The sequence below is a fragment of the Pelodiscus sinensis genome, chromosome 8 (assembly GCF_049634645.1).
Source record: "Pelodiscus sinensis isolate JC-2024 chromosome 8, ASM4963464v1, whole genome shotgun sequence".
Lineage (NCBI taxonomy): Eukaryota > Metazoa > Chordata > Testudines > Trionychidae > Pelodiscus > Pelodiscus sinensis.
Window position 1 is genome coordinate 30,255,409 of NC_134718.1, and position 18,464 is coordinate 30,273,872.

At 42.2% G+C, this 18,464-nt stretch overlaps 1 protein-coding gene across 6 annotated transcripts in view; it reads right to left on the bottom strand.

Annotated features, from left to right (window-relative positions):
• The window catches only part of CDH23 (cadherin related 23), a 576,749-nt gene that overhangs the window by 253,034 nt on the left and 305,251 nt on the right, over window positions 1–18,464 (bottom strand). For all 6 annotated transcript variants that reach the window (XM_075934954.1, XM_075934955.1, XM_075934952.1 and 3 more), the window contains 2 exons: window positions 5,411–5,560; window positions 2,643–2,801 (listed from right to left, as the gene is read on the bottom strand). In XM_075934954.1, coding sequence (XP_075791069.1) covers window positions 2,643–2,801; window positions 5,411–5,560 — 309 coding nt within the window. The remainder of the gene's footprint in view (window positions 1–2,642; window positions 2,802–5,410; window positions 5,561–18,464) is intronic.

Here is an 18,464-nt window from a genome sequence, read left to right on the forward strand (position 1 = left end):
TAAATGTTTGGTTCTCAGTTTTTAAGGAGACTGAGGGCTAATTTTGAAATCCTCCCTTTTTCTGTTCTCTCGGAATCCTGAGCCAAATCTCCACTGAGCAGGGTGAGGAGATGACACAGTGGTTTAAATTCTGGTGGCTGATCTACAAGAGCTTATTATTGTCTGCATTAATGGTGGTGCAAAAGTGGAGAACATGAGGGAAATGCTCGTATAGACAAGGCCTCAGTGACAAAGGTCCAATCCCTTTGAAGCCGCTGTCCTGGTGCTGGACTGTCTGTGACATTGGGATAATGTCAATGCGATTATTACCCTCAGTGCAAGACTGTCTATGATTGAAGATTAATCCTCCAGAAACCATTGCTCAGTGCTGATGTATCTGGAATGGAGGTAATCACTTTGGAAACTCAGTCTCAACATCCACCTATCTCTGCTATTGGGCTAATCCCCTGGAGACCATTTTTTTCTACTCTCCATAACCATATTGTGGGTTTTCTGACTATCTTTCAAAGTACAGGGGAATTTATGTTTAGAGAAGTTAAGACTTCAAAGCTGTCTAAAATGCACTCACAAAATATGAGCCTGTTTGTGCAAAAGGGCATTTTTTCAATACAGAATTTGGAACAGATATATGGCCTTTTGCATGTGTAACCCATTTGATGCACTTTTGGGAGAGGAGTAAGAATGCACACTAAATTTACACGGCTGGTTTTTAAAATCTGTACTTAATAGTCACTCACTTCAGGTTCCCAGGAAACTCTTGGAAAAACAGTAGTTTATCATTATGAAAGGCAATGCTCAGATTACAGTGTCCTCCCAGGATTCATTTTGTTTGTGGAGCGTGGGACAGTCTGTGGAACAAGCATGTTAAGCAAACAGCATTCTGACAAATGTAGAGCGCTGCATCTCATATACAAGACATAGTATTTTATGAGGGCTGTTAGAAGTTTGGGATCAGCTGGGAGGACAATCTGGATTTCAGTGCTAATTGCATACATTCTGATTTATCATACAAGATTCAACTTCTGGCATTATGTGTTTGCTCCAAAATGCTGGCATAGCTAGAAGTTGGAAAAAAGACGCTGCAACAATCTCATTGTTTAGTGTCTGATGGCCTGACTAGCTAAACATCTGTTTGAAATATTAATAACTGTCAGATGGGAACTGCTCAGGGGCTCTATACAGTTTCACACCATCTGTTTGTAGAGTAAACACATTTCCACACCCCAAATCATTTTGTCAGAGCTTTCATTCGTATGTGTGTATGCGAGCACGCTAGTGTGGATGTGTAGTATACTCATCCAGAGATGTAGGGGCTAATGAAGAGAACATGTATTAGGCGATGGAACGAGGGAGAACGAAACACATGTCAGAGGATGAATCTATGTCTATTTAACTAAAGCAGTATAGGAGCACCTACCAACCAGAAATGCGCTCTCTCAGTTTCCAGTGATGGCATTCTTCTGAGGTAGAAATTGATCTCTATTTTAATGATTTTAAAGATGGGGTTGAGTTTCTTGTTTGCAATTTTGCTCTGTGCCATCAGTAATTCCTTATTTTTTCTTCAATAAATGCATTTTCTTGCCTTTTACATTTTCTCATTTCCCATTTGATGAAATGAAGCATAGAACCCCAGTTGCCTGACTTTTAGTTACTTTTCTGCTTGGTTATGTCTACCCTTCTAGCTGGGAGTCTGATTCCCAGCTTGCAGAAACACTCTCAGGCTAGTTCTCGTCAATCTACTGTGCTAAAAGTAGAAGATACCTGTGGGAGTGCAAGGAGTGGGAAGGGCCAGCCCCTGCAAGCACATGCACACTACAAATCCTAGGCATGTAAAGGAGATGGCTACACTAGATTGGTGGGATCTAGCACAAAATGTCTCCTCAAGCTGGGAATCTCATAGTGTAGACATATTCATTCTGAACATGCCTTGCTCTTGCAATGGTATTTGTTAGCTAATTACCATCTGAAACCCATCAGGAAGGGCGCACACATACCTTTTCTCTGTCTCTAGCTCCACCTGTTTTATCTAGGTATGGCATCACACACTGAGGGGCATGAACCAGACTCCTCTCTGCAACAGTGCAGGTGTCAGGGAGGGGATGATAGAAGGCAGCTGGTGCATCTCCTGATTTAGTACAGACTAAGGCAGTTAATTCTGCTACAAAAGCCCCGACAGGGCTTTGTATGGCCACATAATTTCAGGTCCACCACAACTCCTTGTCTAGACCTTGATATTCCCATCCTTCATCTGGCCCACCTACCATCCTTTACTCTGCCCCAAAACATCCCTTGTGCCCGGGGCTTTTGCAAGGCTGGCTATTCCTTCAGTGGCACATATGCCTGCCCTACGATGTGTTTGTGCCAGTCAGGTCTCCTATAGTTGGGCACAGTTTTTCAGACAGCCTTGCTGTATATGTGGCATTCACAACAGAGAAAATCAATCCCCAGAAATAGCTAGATAACAGCATCCTGCCCTCAGGATGTGACCAGTCCATGACTGATTTGTTCTGAGAACACAGTACCCAGAGATTTCCTTTGCACTGACTATGCATTCTGTGGGGTCACTGTATCATAGCTTTGAGGAGAAATTGTAATAAAATGAATACTGGAAATTAACAAAAATCAAGGCAGTTTCTACTTACATGGACTCTCAAGACTGTGATTCCCACTGTGACGTTCTCAAACAGGCTGACGTTGTACAGGACTTGGCTGAAAATGGGGCGGTTGTCATTCTCATTGATGAGGTTAATCTTCACACGAGCAAAGCCAACGTGCTCTGGAACACTCTCATTTGCAAACAGCTGAGCAGAAAGAGGAGGCAAGCAACACAGTTGGAGATTTCATTTTTGTCTCATTTTTAAAGCCAGAAAAGCATCGGGGGGGGGGGGGGGCGGGGAGAAAGAAATGTTGTTTTTGTTTTGTTTTTTGTCATCTTCTCTGATAGTCTGGTACTATAGCAGCATGCCTCTGCTGCTGGTAGGCTATGCACAAACAATACAGCTAAGTCAACACTGAAGATAAATCTTTCCCAACCTTTCCAGGCAACTGTGCCTGTTTACCAAATTATAAGACCTTGGTTGTACTAGACAGAGTCAAATATCCTGCGCCCATTCTTTTGTGGGCTCTAACTTGAAATAACACCAAATCTCAGACTTATAACTCTGAGAACCAAGCTCCATTGCTGGTGAGATCCATGTTAAGGAGCATAGAATAATCAGTCTTGTACCACAGAATACAATATTGGTATGCACACAAGTTGTGGCAACCATCTGTTCTATGAGCATTAAAGCACCACAACCGTCTCCTACTCATCCTCACTCTTTAAAGGTATCCTGAGCATGATAAATCTAAGCATCTCGTTCTTGGGGTCATGACATTAAGAGCTGCCACTGTCTCGCCATCTAACAGCTAGCTGAATGGAACTGGAGCACTGGTTTTGGTTTACATTTTGCACTGCTCAAGGAAGGCAGACTTTTATTTATGCATCTTTACTGGTATATAAAAGCCCCTCTGCCAGGACTAATAGCAACAGGAGCTGCTGGCATGATCAGGAAGCTGCTTTGCCTGCCAGAATTTATAGCTGAGCCAAACAGCGGGACGCGGCTCAAGCAGGCGGCTGGAAAGAGTTTTGCTGCCTGATAGGTGCATTAAAAATAAAGTTTTATGCTCTATAAAGCTTTTATGGTCCCACAGCGTGTGTGTGGGGGGGGGGAACACATGTTCTGTTTAAGCTCTAGTAGCTGAGGCTCTAAATTCTGGAAAAAGAGAGGAAGCGCAGAACAAAAATACGTGTATTTTCGTCCTGTTCTGGAAGGTGGTAGGGTAAATGTTCATGATTTTGAATCCAAGAGGCAGGAGCAGAGTGAGCAAGTACTATACAAGCTTGCAAATGTAACTCTGCTAGTGCACTCTTTCACTGAGCTTTGGCAGCTCTGCCAGTCTAGTCGTAGGCTGCCCCCTCAGCCCTGCCACTCCATCTCTATGCCGCCAAACAGTATGGTAGGTTTGTGGGGTCACAGCCAGCCAGAACGATTGACACAATTAAAACCCTATCACTGAAGTCTGGTGGTGGAGTTGGCTGCACAGAGGGGATAGGCCAGGTAGGAGTGTCAAATATACAGCTTGTAGGCAGGATCTCATTCTTAGGACTCATCTGTCTGGCTCACAGACCCTTCTACAACATATACAATTGGCAGCTGCTGGATAATGCTTCTCAAAGAGGCCAGGAAGGCCCTGGAGACAGAGTGGAAGGAAGGAGATTATGCCTCCTTGGGCACAAGCAATGGAGCTCCTCATCCCTCTTTCTTCCTCCTCACCCAGCAGCAGCCCTTTGTAGAGCCCTCAGTGACCCAGAGCTCCCTTCCCCACTCCACTGCTGGCTTCACAGGACCAAGTTCAGGGAAGCAGTGGCCCCTTCACTTCCTCTTCCTCTCCCAGAGGACATGGCCCATAAAAAGAATCATCCTAAAACAGGGTGGGAATTGCCAAAAGAGGAAGAGAGACTAGGGTGGGTGCGGGAAGAGAGAGAGAAGGAAAAGGGGGTAACTCTCCAAGGGTGTGCCTAGACTACAGGGCTTTTTCGAAAAAAAGTGGCCTTTTTTTTAAAAAAAAAAAAAACTTCACCTGCATCTAGACTGCTGCCACGTTCTTTTGAAAGTAAATCGAAAGAACTCTGCAGTTTTTTTGATTGCAGAAAACCTCGTTTTAGAAGCAATAACGCCTTTTTTTGAAAGTGCTCTTTTGAAAAAAGGTGCTATGTAATGTAAACTGTGCTTTTTTGAAAGAGCATCCAGATTGCTTCGGTGTACTCTTTCGAAAAAGCGGCTTGCTTTTTTGAAAGTTCTGGTTGTAGTCTAGATGCTCTTTTTTGAAAGAGGCTCGCAGTCCAGACATAGCCCAAGGGTGGAATTAAAAAAAGAAAGCAAGGGACAGTGCACAAGGAGGAGAGAATTCCCAAATGGGGGGAGGCAGTAGAAGAGGAGAGAGGAAGGGTATATCCAAAGTTAGTGATGCAATGAAAGGGGGTGAAGGTGTGTACATGCATATGTGTGAGTGAGACACACACCAACACACACGCATGCACAAAAGAGTGTATGATTGTTGATGGGAGGATATCAGAGGGAGAGTTCACAGAAAAAGAAACGGAGGTTACATAAATGCATTTAATCTTCAAAAGATGTCTTGAATAGTATTTAAATGCAGTATTTAACTTTGCTGGATGAAGAAGCAGGTTCTGTAGTTGGACAAAACTGCATTTTACTCTCTTGCTAGTGAACTTTTTACGCCCAGCTGATGGTGTCTCACTGAGTGAGTTTGCCACCCATGGGCTAATGCATTATCTTACTGCACAATGTAGCCCTGAGGCCCTCCCATCTCCAGCCATTCACCCCATCCTTAGGAAATTTCTTACAGAAAATTCATAGCGAGGAATTGTCTCAAAGTCCAGCGGCACTGCAACTCGCACACGGATGTCTGCCTTTCCCTGGATCGAGGTTGGGGAGATGATGAAGTGTCTGGAGTTGTTTCCCACCAGGTAAACCTCAAAAACACTGTTGAGTCCCTAAGAACAATATTTCAAAATAATAAAGAGAGGAACATTAACAACAACACATGCAGAATGTACCCAGCTAAATGCAGGGATAGATAGCCCAGACTAAATGCATGATGGGCTGAAAGGGAATCTAATGGTGGCATAGCCAAAAATACATATGAATTAAAGGAGAGTGGAAATGAAATCAAGATGCAGGTAGAGAGAAGAAGCAGATAGACAAATGGACATAGAGGCATGGAGGAGCCAGCCAGAAACAAGGAAAGAGAAAGGAAAGACAGGCAAATAGATAATGGGGAGAAGTCACACAGCCAGGAATAGAGATGTCTACTTGGAAGAAACATATTATTTCTTCCCTATTTTCCTGTGTCTTTTTTTCTTTGTTCGTACAGCAATTAGCACAATGGCATCTTGAGCCACGATTAGACACTATAGTAATGCAAATTAGAAATTATAATAATAATATTTTATGAGTCCCATTGCACATATACAGGATGCAGAACTATGGCTGATATAATCATGGACTTATTGCATAGTATATAAATGTAAGAAATGAAGCCTGACATATATAAAGATACAGGATGATTCTGTACACATCACACATATTTTACCTACAAACACCATGTTATGGTAAGTACAGCAGATGTGCTTCCCCTTATGTTTTGTTCTGTAGTCAAAGACTTGTGCTCCCATTCAAGAAATACTATAGTTTGTCACCACTCAGCCTCTGTGTGACCTGACCAGCCTCCTCCATCTCAGCATGGATCTACATTACCAGTCCTACCTTTCACTGCCAAGGTGGCAGGATGCCAGGGAAAATAGAAACCTGATAGCAAAGGGACAGCATACACTGAAGCGTGCCACTTACACACCAAGCCAAAGGGAATGAATGTCCAGCACGCCGTGCTCACACTGAACTCAGAAATGGCACACATCTAACAGGCCACTCATTTGTTAGGCCCACAGACATTACATGTCCAATATACCATATGCATGCATAGATGTCACGTGTCCAGACTGATGCCTACACATACCAAGGGCATGCTGAGCCTGAAAGTGTTCAAAACCACAGCCGGCTACACCACCAAAGTGATCCTTTAATCTCCCAGAAATGCACATATGGATTCTAAACAGCTATTTTTATAGACAACACTTCACTTTCCTAAGATACAGCTGAAACTGAAGAGCACCCCTCTTTTCCAAGCCTTCTTTGCAGGTAAGCAGGAGCCTTTTCCCAAGTACTGATAGTGACACTTCAGAACCTTCCAACCAAGCAACAAGCTCCTTCCCAAGGTGCAATTTAGCAGAGCACATTACAATAAAGTTCAGAAACCGCCAGAGCCAAATTTCTAATTTTCCCACAAATGGTCTCCACTCCAACCTGTTAGGAGGGACCAATTAAATGCACGAAGGGGCACTAATAGCAAAAGCTGGCTGAGCGTGACTGCTGAGAGGTGACATGCCAGAAAGTCCCCTCTCGATTTCTCCCCTCCCTCCCCCCATCAAAATAAAAACAGATATTCCCATGCAGAGGGGAGAGAGCGCTGAATATTCCTGATACTTATATAGTACCAGAGGCATGCATGGTACATCACAGACAAATTAAGACAACAAGATCTCTGCCTCAAGGAGCCATCAGGCTAAATGAGACCAAAAACTATTAGACTATGAGAGTTGATGGGGAATAAATAAAACCAGAGGCAAAATGGTCTTAGTAAAGCTCTGATTACAAGCTGTGGTGTTGCACTTTGGAGTGTGCCTACTTTCACATACGCTAGAGAAGCCCTGTTGGTTTTTTTTTTAAATACAGTCACAGAGAGATGAGATGTGATTTGTGCTGGAGTACAGATGGTGAACTGGAAGAAAAGCAATTAGAGCCTTTTTCACTGGCTGGAACAACTGAATGCTACTGAACTTCTGAGAATCAGGAGGACAAGGTAAAGGCCTCCTAGAATCTAGTATGACAGAACTGGATTATTTGGAGGAAGTGGGGAGAGGTAGGAGAGTTCACGTATACACCAAATAGAAGCCAAGCTTTAGCAAGAACAAAAAAAGTTATTTACAGACTTCTTGCTGTGAGGTCTTCTCACTTGGTTTGGAAGTTGCAGCCAGAAAAGAGACCAAAGGGTTTTATGATGACCTCTTATCAGAGCAAATCCTACTAACAGGGCTTATACCTATAGCATCTCTGCCTCTACCTAAGGTGAAGACAACTGTTCAGTTACACTGGAGGGGAATGGATATGTCAGATAATTCAACAGGTGACCCCCTCCTTTTCTGTTGATCTAGGAATTTGAAAATGTTTTGAAAGCACATGGAGTTGGATCATTGGGAGATGCCCACTTCTATGGTAGCTATTGTATGTGTAGTGTTCACTGTCTGTTCTCCGTAAAACACAAGCATCACTAATCTCATTGGATGGGCTTGTTGATTCTATTGAGTCCTAAGGAGGAATTGATAATATGCCTCCATTACTTATGATAAGCATTATACTTCCTCCTTCCCTCCTTGTTCCCACCTCCCTTTCCACCTCCAACCTACACCCAAGGTTGGAGGGGTGGCAGGTGGGGGAGGAGGGACAAGGAAGGGAGATCAAGTCAGACACTAACTCTTGCAGCAGGAATGACTAGCGTAAAACAAGAGTTGCTTGGCTTCTGCAGTATCCTTTGTGCAGGCAGTTTATGAAGAACATATGGATGCATCAATACCTTTCTTTCAGCCCTCTAGTTACATCAAAGCAGCAAAAAGGGGCAATATCCAATTTTTAAAAATAATTTCTTTGCAAGTTTTCCTTAAATAAGAGTACTTATCCTATTTCTATAGCTTCATAGACAAATGTTGAGGGCTTTTTTTCTGTCCCTCCATTTAATTTTCAATCCCATCTTCATGTAGGAATTTAGTGCTCAATAGCCTTTGCTTGTTTGCTTTTATCCCCTTCAGTATCTCTGGTGCATAGGGCACATGCCCAGCAAACTCAAACACTACATCTACATCTGTGTGCGCCATGTGTCACATTCTAGCATCTCAAACAAATAGACTGTGTAACCTTCCAGGGTAGGCAAAAGATTAATTTACATACTCACTGTGAAACCAACAGGTTAACAACCATGATCAACTTCTAAATTCTGCTGGTTTTAAGAATGTCATTACAAGTAAGTGGATGCACTGCCAGAAGTTGGGAGAGGCTCACGCAGATGTTCATCTCCCCAGCATGAATGCTGAGTGTATACCTATTAACATCGCTAGGACATTCTAGACACACTGGTTCTGAGCCCAGCCTTTCAGGAAGTGGTCGAAAGAAGTGGAGTTAGTAATGAAGCAGTAAAAATGGGCACAAATTTAAGAAGATGCATATATTATGTCAGTTTATATTGTCTGTATTATAGCACATTCAGTCCTAACACATTTGAACAAAGGCCCTTTTTTCAGTTCAGAAAAGGATTACAAACTGGGAGCAACAGCTGTGATTTGCCTATTCCAGCATGACTCATAATAGAGAGATAGATTTTGCTATCTTGCCTTATATTTAGTAGTACCTTATTCCACAAGTAGACCTCTTACCTTCAGTAGAGCTACATGTGGAGTTGTGTACCATCCAGCATGTGCTAGGGTATCAGAATCAAGTTCTCAGATATTTTTCACAGTAGTTCCTCACTTTCACTGAGCACTTATATAAATGGTTTAATTATTTAAAATTATTTATTTATTGGCAATCCTACAGTGCTTAACAGCATCGCATCTGAATGCCTACAGACAAGTCATACCTGAGTCTGCAGTGTCCCAAGCTGGAAACTTGGAGAAATCAAGAGGATGCGGATCAGAATCTTCCATTTTTCCCTCTACACTCTGCAGCTGTCCTTTAACATGGAGGCCACTGCAGCCAGGCAGGGCCACATTATGACTTTTGTGGGCCCTAGGCACTTTTGCCTTCGTGGGCCCCTTCCTCCATAAAAAAAATATTTAAAATGATTTTTGATATAACTTTAATTACTTCAACATTTTTTTTTCTGTTTTAGGCAAAATTTAATGGATTTTCGTGGGCCCTAAAAGTTTCATTTTTTTCTGATGTGAGAAAAAAATCAAAACATTTTCTTCGACCCTAAAAGTTCATTTTTTTCCTTCTGATTTTAAAAGAAATTAAAACATTTTTGTGGGCCCAGGCACTGTGCCTACTGTGCCTAATGGTTAAGTCAGCCCTGCAAGCTGGACAATGTCAAAGAAAGCCCTTTCCTCACATCTGACTGGAGCCCAACTCTAGTATCTTGTACCATTGTCACTGTGTGCCAAGGAGCCTTTCATCACTGTAAGACGCTGTGGATTTTCTTGGAACTGAAGAGGAGCGATTTTGTTGGGATGAGAGATAAAGTTGAACATCAAAAGGAACCCCAGCATGTGTGAAAGGGAGCTGGGTGGATTAATTCCACTCCAGCTGGGAATGCAGATCAGTCTATTGATATTTGCCATCCCTAATTACCAACCACTCTAATGCCTGAGCCTCCCCACATGAAATCTTGAGGGCTGGAATACATCTGCCTGTTGGGAAAGTTGCTATAATTTTCCTATTATTTATTTATTTTGTTATTTATTTTTGGTTTCCGCCCCCATGCTGCTTTCCTTGCTCCTAGTTATTGGAGTCTTTGAACTCCTTGTGGATGGCTGAAAGCAAATCCAAATATTCAAATTTTTATCAGCTGTCCACAAGAACAGGTGGGCTTAGATTGAAATACAGCTATTTCTTCCCCATACACACATTTCCCTACAGGAAAGGAGGAGACTTGGAAGAAAGATTTTTTTCTATTGTTTTTTTTAAAAGACATCTTTTCTCTTCCCCACTCCATCCTACATATGAAGCAATGAGAGGACCTGCACCACATGGGGGAGATGAGCAAAAATAAATAAAGTGTCTCTGTACTGCGTAAAGATTCTCTCCTATAAAGGCAGGCTCATAAATGAACCTTCTTTGGCAGACACACTTACTTTTGCTTTATAAGATTGGTAAAGGAAAAATGGGCATTAGAAGCATCTGTTGTTGTTTGTGACCCGAGTACGTCTTGCTTGTAAAGGAACGCTGCTGAGGTTGGAGACCCCCAAACTTTTTCTGCTGTTTTCCCTTCTTTATACTTCATTTGATTTCAGAGCCCATGTAATGCTTTAGATTTTTTCACCCCTGAAAATTAAATACTTCAATGGTCTTTATTTCTTTCTTAAAAAAAATTAAGGTCAGCTTATAAACAACAGAAAAAGAATGAACCAACAGGCATAGCCCAGCCCTTATATATAACCCTATAATAATAAATCATTGTGTTTGCATTCTGTAGAGGAAACAAATTATTCTAAAAGGAAACAGAGCTCAGAAATAAGTTTATTATTAACAACAAAAAGCTAGAAAATGCCATTTTAATTTCTTTAATAATGCATTCTCCCTAGTGTCTGTGGTAGTTTCTAATGCAAAATTAAGAATCGCAATTAATTTAAACTGAAGCACTCCATTCCACAAATAGAGCACGGAGTCCCTTTGGCTTTCTTGTTCTACTCTAAGAGGACTATAACTTGTAAAAGCAAAATACAAACAAAGAGGCGGGGCATCAACTTCTGTCCCTGGATTGCCTAATGCAAAATATTATCAACCATTCATAAGAGACAGAGGTCATTCTTGGCACTCCAGTGTCCTCACCACAGAATGTTAAGAGAAAGGCAATAGGACAGATACAAACCAGGAGAGCAGCTGCAAAAGCCTGCCTTCATAGACTTTCCTCTTGCACAGACTTTTCCTTTCACAACCTAGTATCTGAACTCTGCATCTTTGACTGAAGCTCATTGGCATCCAGGAGCACAATGGGTATCCAATGGTTGCAGCAGCTGTTGCTGCAATTAGCCTGCCCTTTGCATAAATCTAACTGTAGAAAGGTGTTCCAATTTACTGAAATAAAATATACCTAGCTTTAGTAGTAAATATTAGTAGATACACCTTCATGGAGACCATCTTCTAAGCAATTTACTGGAGGCATCTCATGGTGGTGGGGGGAGGGAGGGGCGCGCCACGGGGCTCTTTCAATAGTTACTGAAATAGAATGTATGTCACGTTAGTAGTACATATTAGTGCTACCAAACTTTCTTGGTTCACATACCACCTTCTTCAAAATTGTTGTGAAGGAAATGGATGATTGTCAGCTTAAGAGCCACACACTGGAGACCCTGGATTAGTTCATTTTTCTGATGGTGATTCTGCTGAGCAAATTACTGTAGGCATCTGATGCTGGAGGGGCCCTTGCAATAGTTACAGTTGTCAGTGCCATATCCGTGTCCATCAACAACAAATAAACCACTCATTCAATCAAAGGAGATAACTAGCTACCTTATGCCAATAACCAATGAAAAATCCCGCATCCCCTGGAAGACTACTCCTCAAATTCCTGGGGGGGGGGGGGGAGGAGACAAAGGAATGAGCCTTGCTGTGAGCACAGAGAAGGAACTGGGCGCTTTTAGACCAATGTGGCAAATGAGTTCCAGAGTCAGATACATCTTCACGGAGACCATCATGCCAGTAACCCCATCCCCCACTTAAAGCAAGAAGGTCCCACTGGAGCACCCCTTCTGACTGCCTCTATTGCAATATAGCATGAGGGGAAACAACTCAAACCACTTAGTCAAGGGAACAATAAACAGGCCATGTCACTCTGGAGGCTTTGCATCAAATCCAGAGGTGAGTCTAGCTGGTGCACTGGGGGCTTCCTCTTTCTTGTGCTCCTCTCAGTGTGTACAGTATGGCAACACACACTCCCTTCGACATGCTGGGTTAGTATAAGTAAATCTAGAAGTCTAATGGCTCTAAACTACATACTGTCTCTGAACATGAGCCTTGGGTTCAAAACTCTGGGTTTAGTTCACAAATGAACAGAACTCAGCAGCCACCTCTGATTATCTAAAATGTGAGGGTGGGAGAATGTCGGCATGTGTCTGTCTGCATGGTGCTCATTACTTGCTTAACAACTTCCTGCCTTGCATTCCTAATCTAGTGTGTAGAGTGACAGAAAAATCAAACTATACAGTATTTCTGCTCTTTGTCAGTCCATTCTCTGCTTCGTTTAATTAAAGCCCAATCAAACACCTAGAGTGACCACACACAGAGCTGAAAAATAAGAAGCCATCTTGCCTTGGAAGAGGAGATGAGAGGGATCTTAGGCAAACAAAGAATGGATTAGGGGGCCATTTTAGACCATTCATTGCATAAGCAGCATTTTATCCTCCAAAACTACTGACCAGCTATTTTTTCTTTTGTTCAACAACAAAGCAGAGTGATTAGCTTATAGAAAGTCCCTGTTGTTCCTAAGAAAGAGAGAGGAAGGGATTCAGATCAGGCATTCCGGTTATGACACATTGACATGTACGCATGTATATGCAAGTGTACACAAGTGCTCTGTAGCAGAGTAAGAGAACAGTTAATATAATGGTCCCCACTATGAGTCATGAACAAAATTTGGCTCTTTGAGGCTTGTGATAGACCCTGGCTCTAGTGGTTCACATTCTCAATGCATGGAACTTCCCTTGTCAGCAGGGTCTGAGCTCATGCAGGCAGCACAGAAAGTCTGCCGTGTTCCATAATTCCATTTTGATCTGAGACAGAAATATTACTCTGACCTTTTTATACAGTTTGCTCTTGAACATTGCATGTGTTCAAAATTTGCTTGCTAACTTATTCTGTCTTTAAAGTGTATATATGAAATAACCCATGTGCTCTAGTTGCTACACATATCCAGCTTTAGTATACCAATGCATGCTGACTCAGTCCATATGATATCTTGCACTTATCCAGTGCCTTCCCAAATTATTGGAAAATTATTTACAAAACTGATTATTTGCCAGCAAAATGAAGCCATTTCTAGATAAAACGCAGAACTCTTTAACAGCACATAGCAATTGCTACACAAGAATTGAATGCAAATAATAAAATACAATTAATAATAAGAAAACATACCACACTATATCTAACTGAAATTACTTGAAAATTTAAGTAGACAAACTAAGAGAATATGGCCAGAACACAGGGATCAGCATCCCTGCTCTTGGAGAAAACAGCATAGGATCTTTAATTATCATAAATTATCAGGACTCAGGTTTACATTTCCTTCAAAAAACATACAAAAAAAATGCTTATGCAGTAACTCTCATATTCTTTCTACACTAACCAACCTGTCACTTAAGGTCTCAAGGCACCACATGGAGTCTGTTCAGCACCCCAAAGTTTGAATCCTTGAATTTCATACTTGAGGTCTGCTTAAAGCATATGCTCTAACTCCAGACACAGCTCTTAACTGCAACAGAGCTTGTGCTGCTCCCAGCTTTGCCTTTGGAACAAGGAATTTGTTTATAAACAGGGGAGGTAGAGTGATTAAGATAACAAAACTTACGTAAAACACACATTAAGCAAATAATAGGATCTTTAGATGATCATGAAAATATCATATTGCCTCTACCTAAAGTCATGATATGCCCACATCTTGAATATTGTATGCAGATCTGGTCACTTCATCTAAAAAGAGATATTGGATTTGGAAAAGGTACAGAGAAGGGCAACAGAAGTGATTAAGAACAAGGAACAATTTCCATACGAGGAGAGATTAAAAAGACTGGGACTTTTCATCTTGGAAAAGAAATGACTAAAGGGTGGGGGATATGTTAAGGTGTAGAAAATAAGGATGTTAAAATATGGGTAATTGTGTGAATGCGTGACCTGAAAAACTCAGTGGTTACAGTTACTCGAACCCATAGCTGGCTCCCTGGGAGCCAGTGTGCACCGTTCCCAGGAGAGCCAGGTGCTGCCCCATGCTGCTGCCTCTGTATCAGCAGCTTTTGGCTTGCACCAGCTCCTGCCTGCAGCCTCAGTCCCTGGGAGCTGGCTGCCGCCCCCTCAACCGGTGCCTCTAATACAGAGGCAGCAGCATGGGATGGCAGCCAGCTCCCCAGGAGCAAGGCAGGAGACTGCATGTAACCATTTACACATTTATAAATTCACATCCCTAATAGAAAATCATGAATGGTGTGGAAATATCAAATAAGGAAATGTTATTTATTCCTCCACTAACATAACACAAGAAGGCCCCCCAATTAAATGTATAGGCAGATGATTTAAAACAAACAAAAGAAATTATTTCTTCATGGTCAAACAGTAGAACTCTGCCAGGAGATGGTGGAAAGGCTCAAACTATAACAATGTTCCAATAAGAATGAAAGAATTTCAATTATCTGTCCATTAATGGCTACCAGCCAGGATGTGTAGGGATTATGTCCTTAGCTTCTGTTTGCCAGATGCTGGAAATGGAGAATAGGGGATGGATCACTTGAAGATTGCCTCTTCTGTTCATTCATGCTGAAGCACCTGGCATTGGCCACTGTTGGAAGGCAGGATACTGGGCTAGATGGACCATTGTTTTGACCCAGTCTGGCCAGTCTGATGTTCTGACATAAAACCCAGAAGTATCTGCTCCCTACTGTAACCCACTAGACCCCCACTCCCTTCTCAAAACTGAGATAGAGCCCAGAAGTCCTGACAGTTTCTCTCTCTCTTCAGAATTTGTAACAAAGAAAGAATATATATTAAAAATGCAAGCCTAACTGGCATCCCTTAAGTGACTTGCCACAAGATATCAGAATATATTAGTATTAGAGTTGAGTGGATCTAATATTTATTTAATTTTCTCTTTTGTATTGGAATTAGATACAGTGCTCCTGTCAGTTAATTGCTAAGTTAGCTACCAAAAATATAGAGTTTTCAAGTGCTTAAGTAGCCCCTGGAAAGACTTGATGTGTACGTGTGGGTGGGAGAGTGGACAGGGTCAGTCCTACTCCCTCTCTGATTTACTGTTTGGCTTATACTGAGCATGCTCAGTAAGCCTGTTGAAACCACTGTCCTAAATCTGCTCCCTCATGTCCTCACTTGCACCCTCTGTTGCGGCATGTACAGGTGGTTTCCCCTCCCTTACCAAGATCTGAAATGGCACCCCTGGGATTTTAATAAGGATATTTTGATATGGGAGAAAAATTATCTGGTCTCTGGGGAAAAGAAGTTTAAGAAAACAGTTGCCCCCGTCTGTGAGAATACCCTTCCACCTCTTAATAGTCAAATCCTTTGGCACTTCTTCAAGGTATACTAAGATCACAAAGGGGTTAACACTGGAAATGTGACTGAATAACTTAGAGGCATGGCTGCTGATAACAATCTGGCCTGTTCATTCAGTGTTCATCCAGTAGCTACAGTACAGCTACACCTGAGTGTCTTCTTGAACTAGCCTTCCCCACCAATGACTTCAGAGCATCGCACTGAACTACAGACTGGGCATAGATGAAGGCACTGATGCATCCAGGACAGAGACAGAGATGGGATGAGGAATGGAGATGGTCTACTGATCTCTGCATAGCTGTGTGCACCAGAGACAGAGGGGCTCAGGCTGGGGAGGATGTGGGTGGTAGTGATATAGGTCTAGACATGGTACATTTTTTAGGGGAGTGTATCACTTAGGCTCCTCTCTTGCCATCACCTACTACTCCCTTGTGTTTATGTAGCCTTCTGCACACATTTACATTTCTCTTGCTGCACAGGGCTACCTTCATCTCTTTTCATCCTTCATGAGTATTTGCAAAATCCCCTCTCAGTCAGCATTACAAGAAGCAGAGAAGGGACCCTGGAATATCAACCACCCTTTCCTTTGACAGAAGACCTCCCCCTCCCTACCTCCAAAATGCCCATCCTGCTTTTTTTGTTTCCAAAGGCATTCCTACAGCCTTCAGCATTACATCTCAGTGCCTCTCAGCGCTGGGGGGAGGGAGGGATGAGAGTACATTTTGGTGCTTTTTCAATTACCCCTTATACTACTCTTTCACTTTTCCTCTCCACTCTCTTCTCTGCCACCATGCCCTATTCAATCCAGTATTTCCACACTCCTCCCCCTCACTCACCTCTCTACAGCAACTCTTCTCCACTACCCTCTTCCATTTTTCAATATACATTACCAATGAAGTTTATTTCTTTCCTCTCAGCTCCAGAAAAGCATTTGCATATTTCTCCCTCCCCTTAGGGTATGTCTAAACTACATGGCTCCGTCGATGGAGCCATGTAGATTAGGCTGATTGGCAGAGGGAAATGAAGCCGCGATTTAAATAATCGCGGCTTCATTTAAATTTAAATGGCTGCCGTGCTCTGCCGACCAGCTGATGATCAGCTGTTTGTCGGCAGATCGGGGCAGTCTGGACGCGCTGCTGTCGACAAGGAAGCCTTTGTCAACCGGTGCAGGTAAACCTCGTTTCACAAGGCATACCTGCACCGGTCGACAAAGGCTTCCTTGTCAACAGCGGCGCGTCCAGACTGCCCCAATCTGCCGACAAACAGCTGATCATCAGCTGGTCGGCAGAGCGTGGCAGCCATTTAAATTTAAATGAAGCCGCGATTGTTTAAATCGCGGCTTCATTTCCCTCTGCCGATCAGCCTAATCTACATGGCTCCATCGACGGAGCCATGTAATTTAGACACACCCTTACTGTCCTGGCCACAGAGACCAGCGAGAAGGGAATGGAGGTAGGGTAGAAGTAGAAGAGATTCTCTTTCCAAAGATTAGTCAGCCCGAGGTTTGGAGGAGAAACAGTCTGCACTTGCCAGTACTGTAATCATCTGGCTGTTGTCCGAGAACAAAGAATCCACATTTACTCCTAGAGCACAAAAATTAATGCTCCCCACTTCCTTTAGGTGTTAGCTTCACTCAGCCTTTCGCTTGCTCTCTCCTCACTCACTCCCTTCTCCTCGACTCGATCACACACACCTTTTCTGTAGCCTTCTTCCTTCTTCAAGCGCCTCTTTCCACACACTCCTTGCCTTTTTCCCCTCCCTCCTTTCTTGCTTTCCCCCAGTTATCTGCTGAATTCCACACACGCTTGCACAGACGGGATCAATCCGAGGCTGACTCGCCTTCAGCTTATCTCTGCTCCAAATGATTGATTTTCCCTCTTTAAGGGTAATTTGCTGGTGAAATCCATGTATTGCAAAAAAAAAAAAAAAAAAAAAAAAAAAAAAAAACCTTTGAAATCTAATTCAATACAATTGGCAGCTGGCACTTTTGGGAAAGAATACTGGAGATCTGTCAATTTTCTTTTATAATTATGTACTGTGTATATCATATTTATACTGTGTGTGTTTGTATGCATACATATACTATATAAATAAAGAGTCACACATTACATACATATATTTATATCCATTTATGAATAACACAATGCTGTCTAAGGCTACTTTATGCATCGTATATTTCTAGATTCCAATAGTGCTTGTTTGAAATCTTTTTAATAATGAATATTTAAAACTTTTTTTTAATTAAATCAATTTACTTGCAGTGGTTCATGTGCTAAGTACACAGTCTCTCACCCTCTCTGCTGTCAGCCGTGATCAGTCAATACAATCAAAGCCAAAATAGAAAAGTTTGTTTCTCTCCACACCTGATTTCACCTTCTGTTTAGGGCGTCCTCCAATTTACTTTAATACTTTACTTCTGCAGATACTGGGGTGATGAGTCTCAGAGTGGTAGCTGTGATAGGGCACATCTACACAGCAGTGTTATTTTGGAATAACTGATGTTATTCCAAAATAACATAGTCCGTGTCCACACTACAAGCAGTTATTTCAACAATGTCAAAATACTGCCAAGATGGAGGACTTCTTACTCCAACTCCTATAACTAGGGTTGTCAGATGGTTTAACCAAAAATATCGAACACTGCCCCCTCCTCCCCAAAAAAAAACACCGGGCAAAAAATTAACCACTGGGGAAAAAATAGGGGGAGACCATTGTTGTTGAGCGAAACAAAACAAAAAAAAGGACGCCAAGAGTTATTAAGCAAAAAAAACAAAAAAATAAAAACAAACAAACAAACAA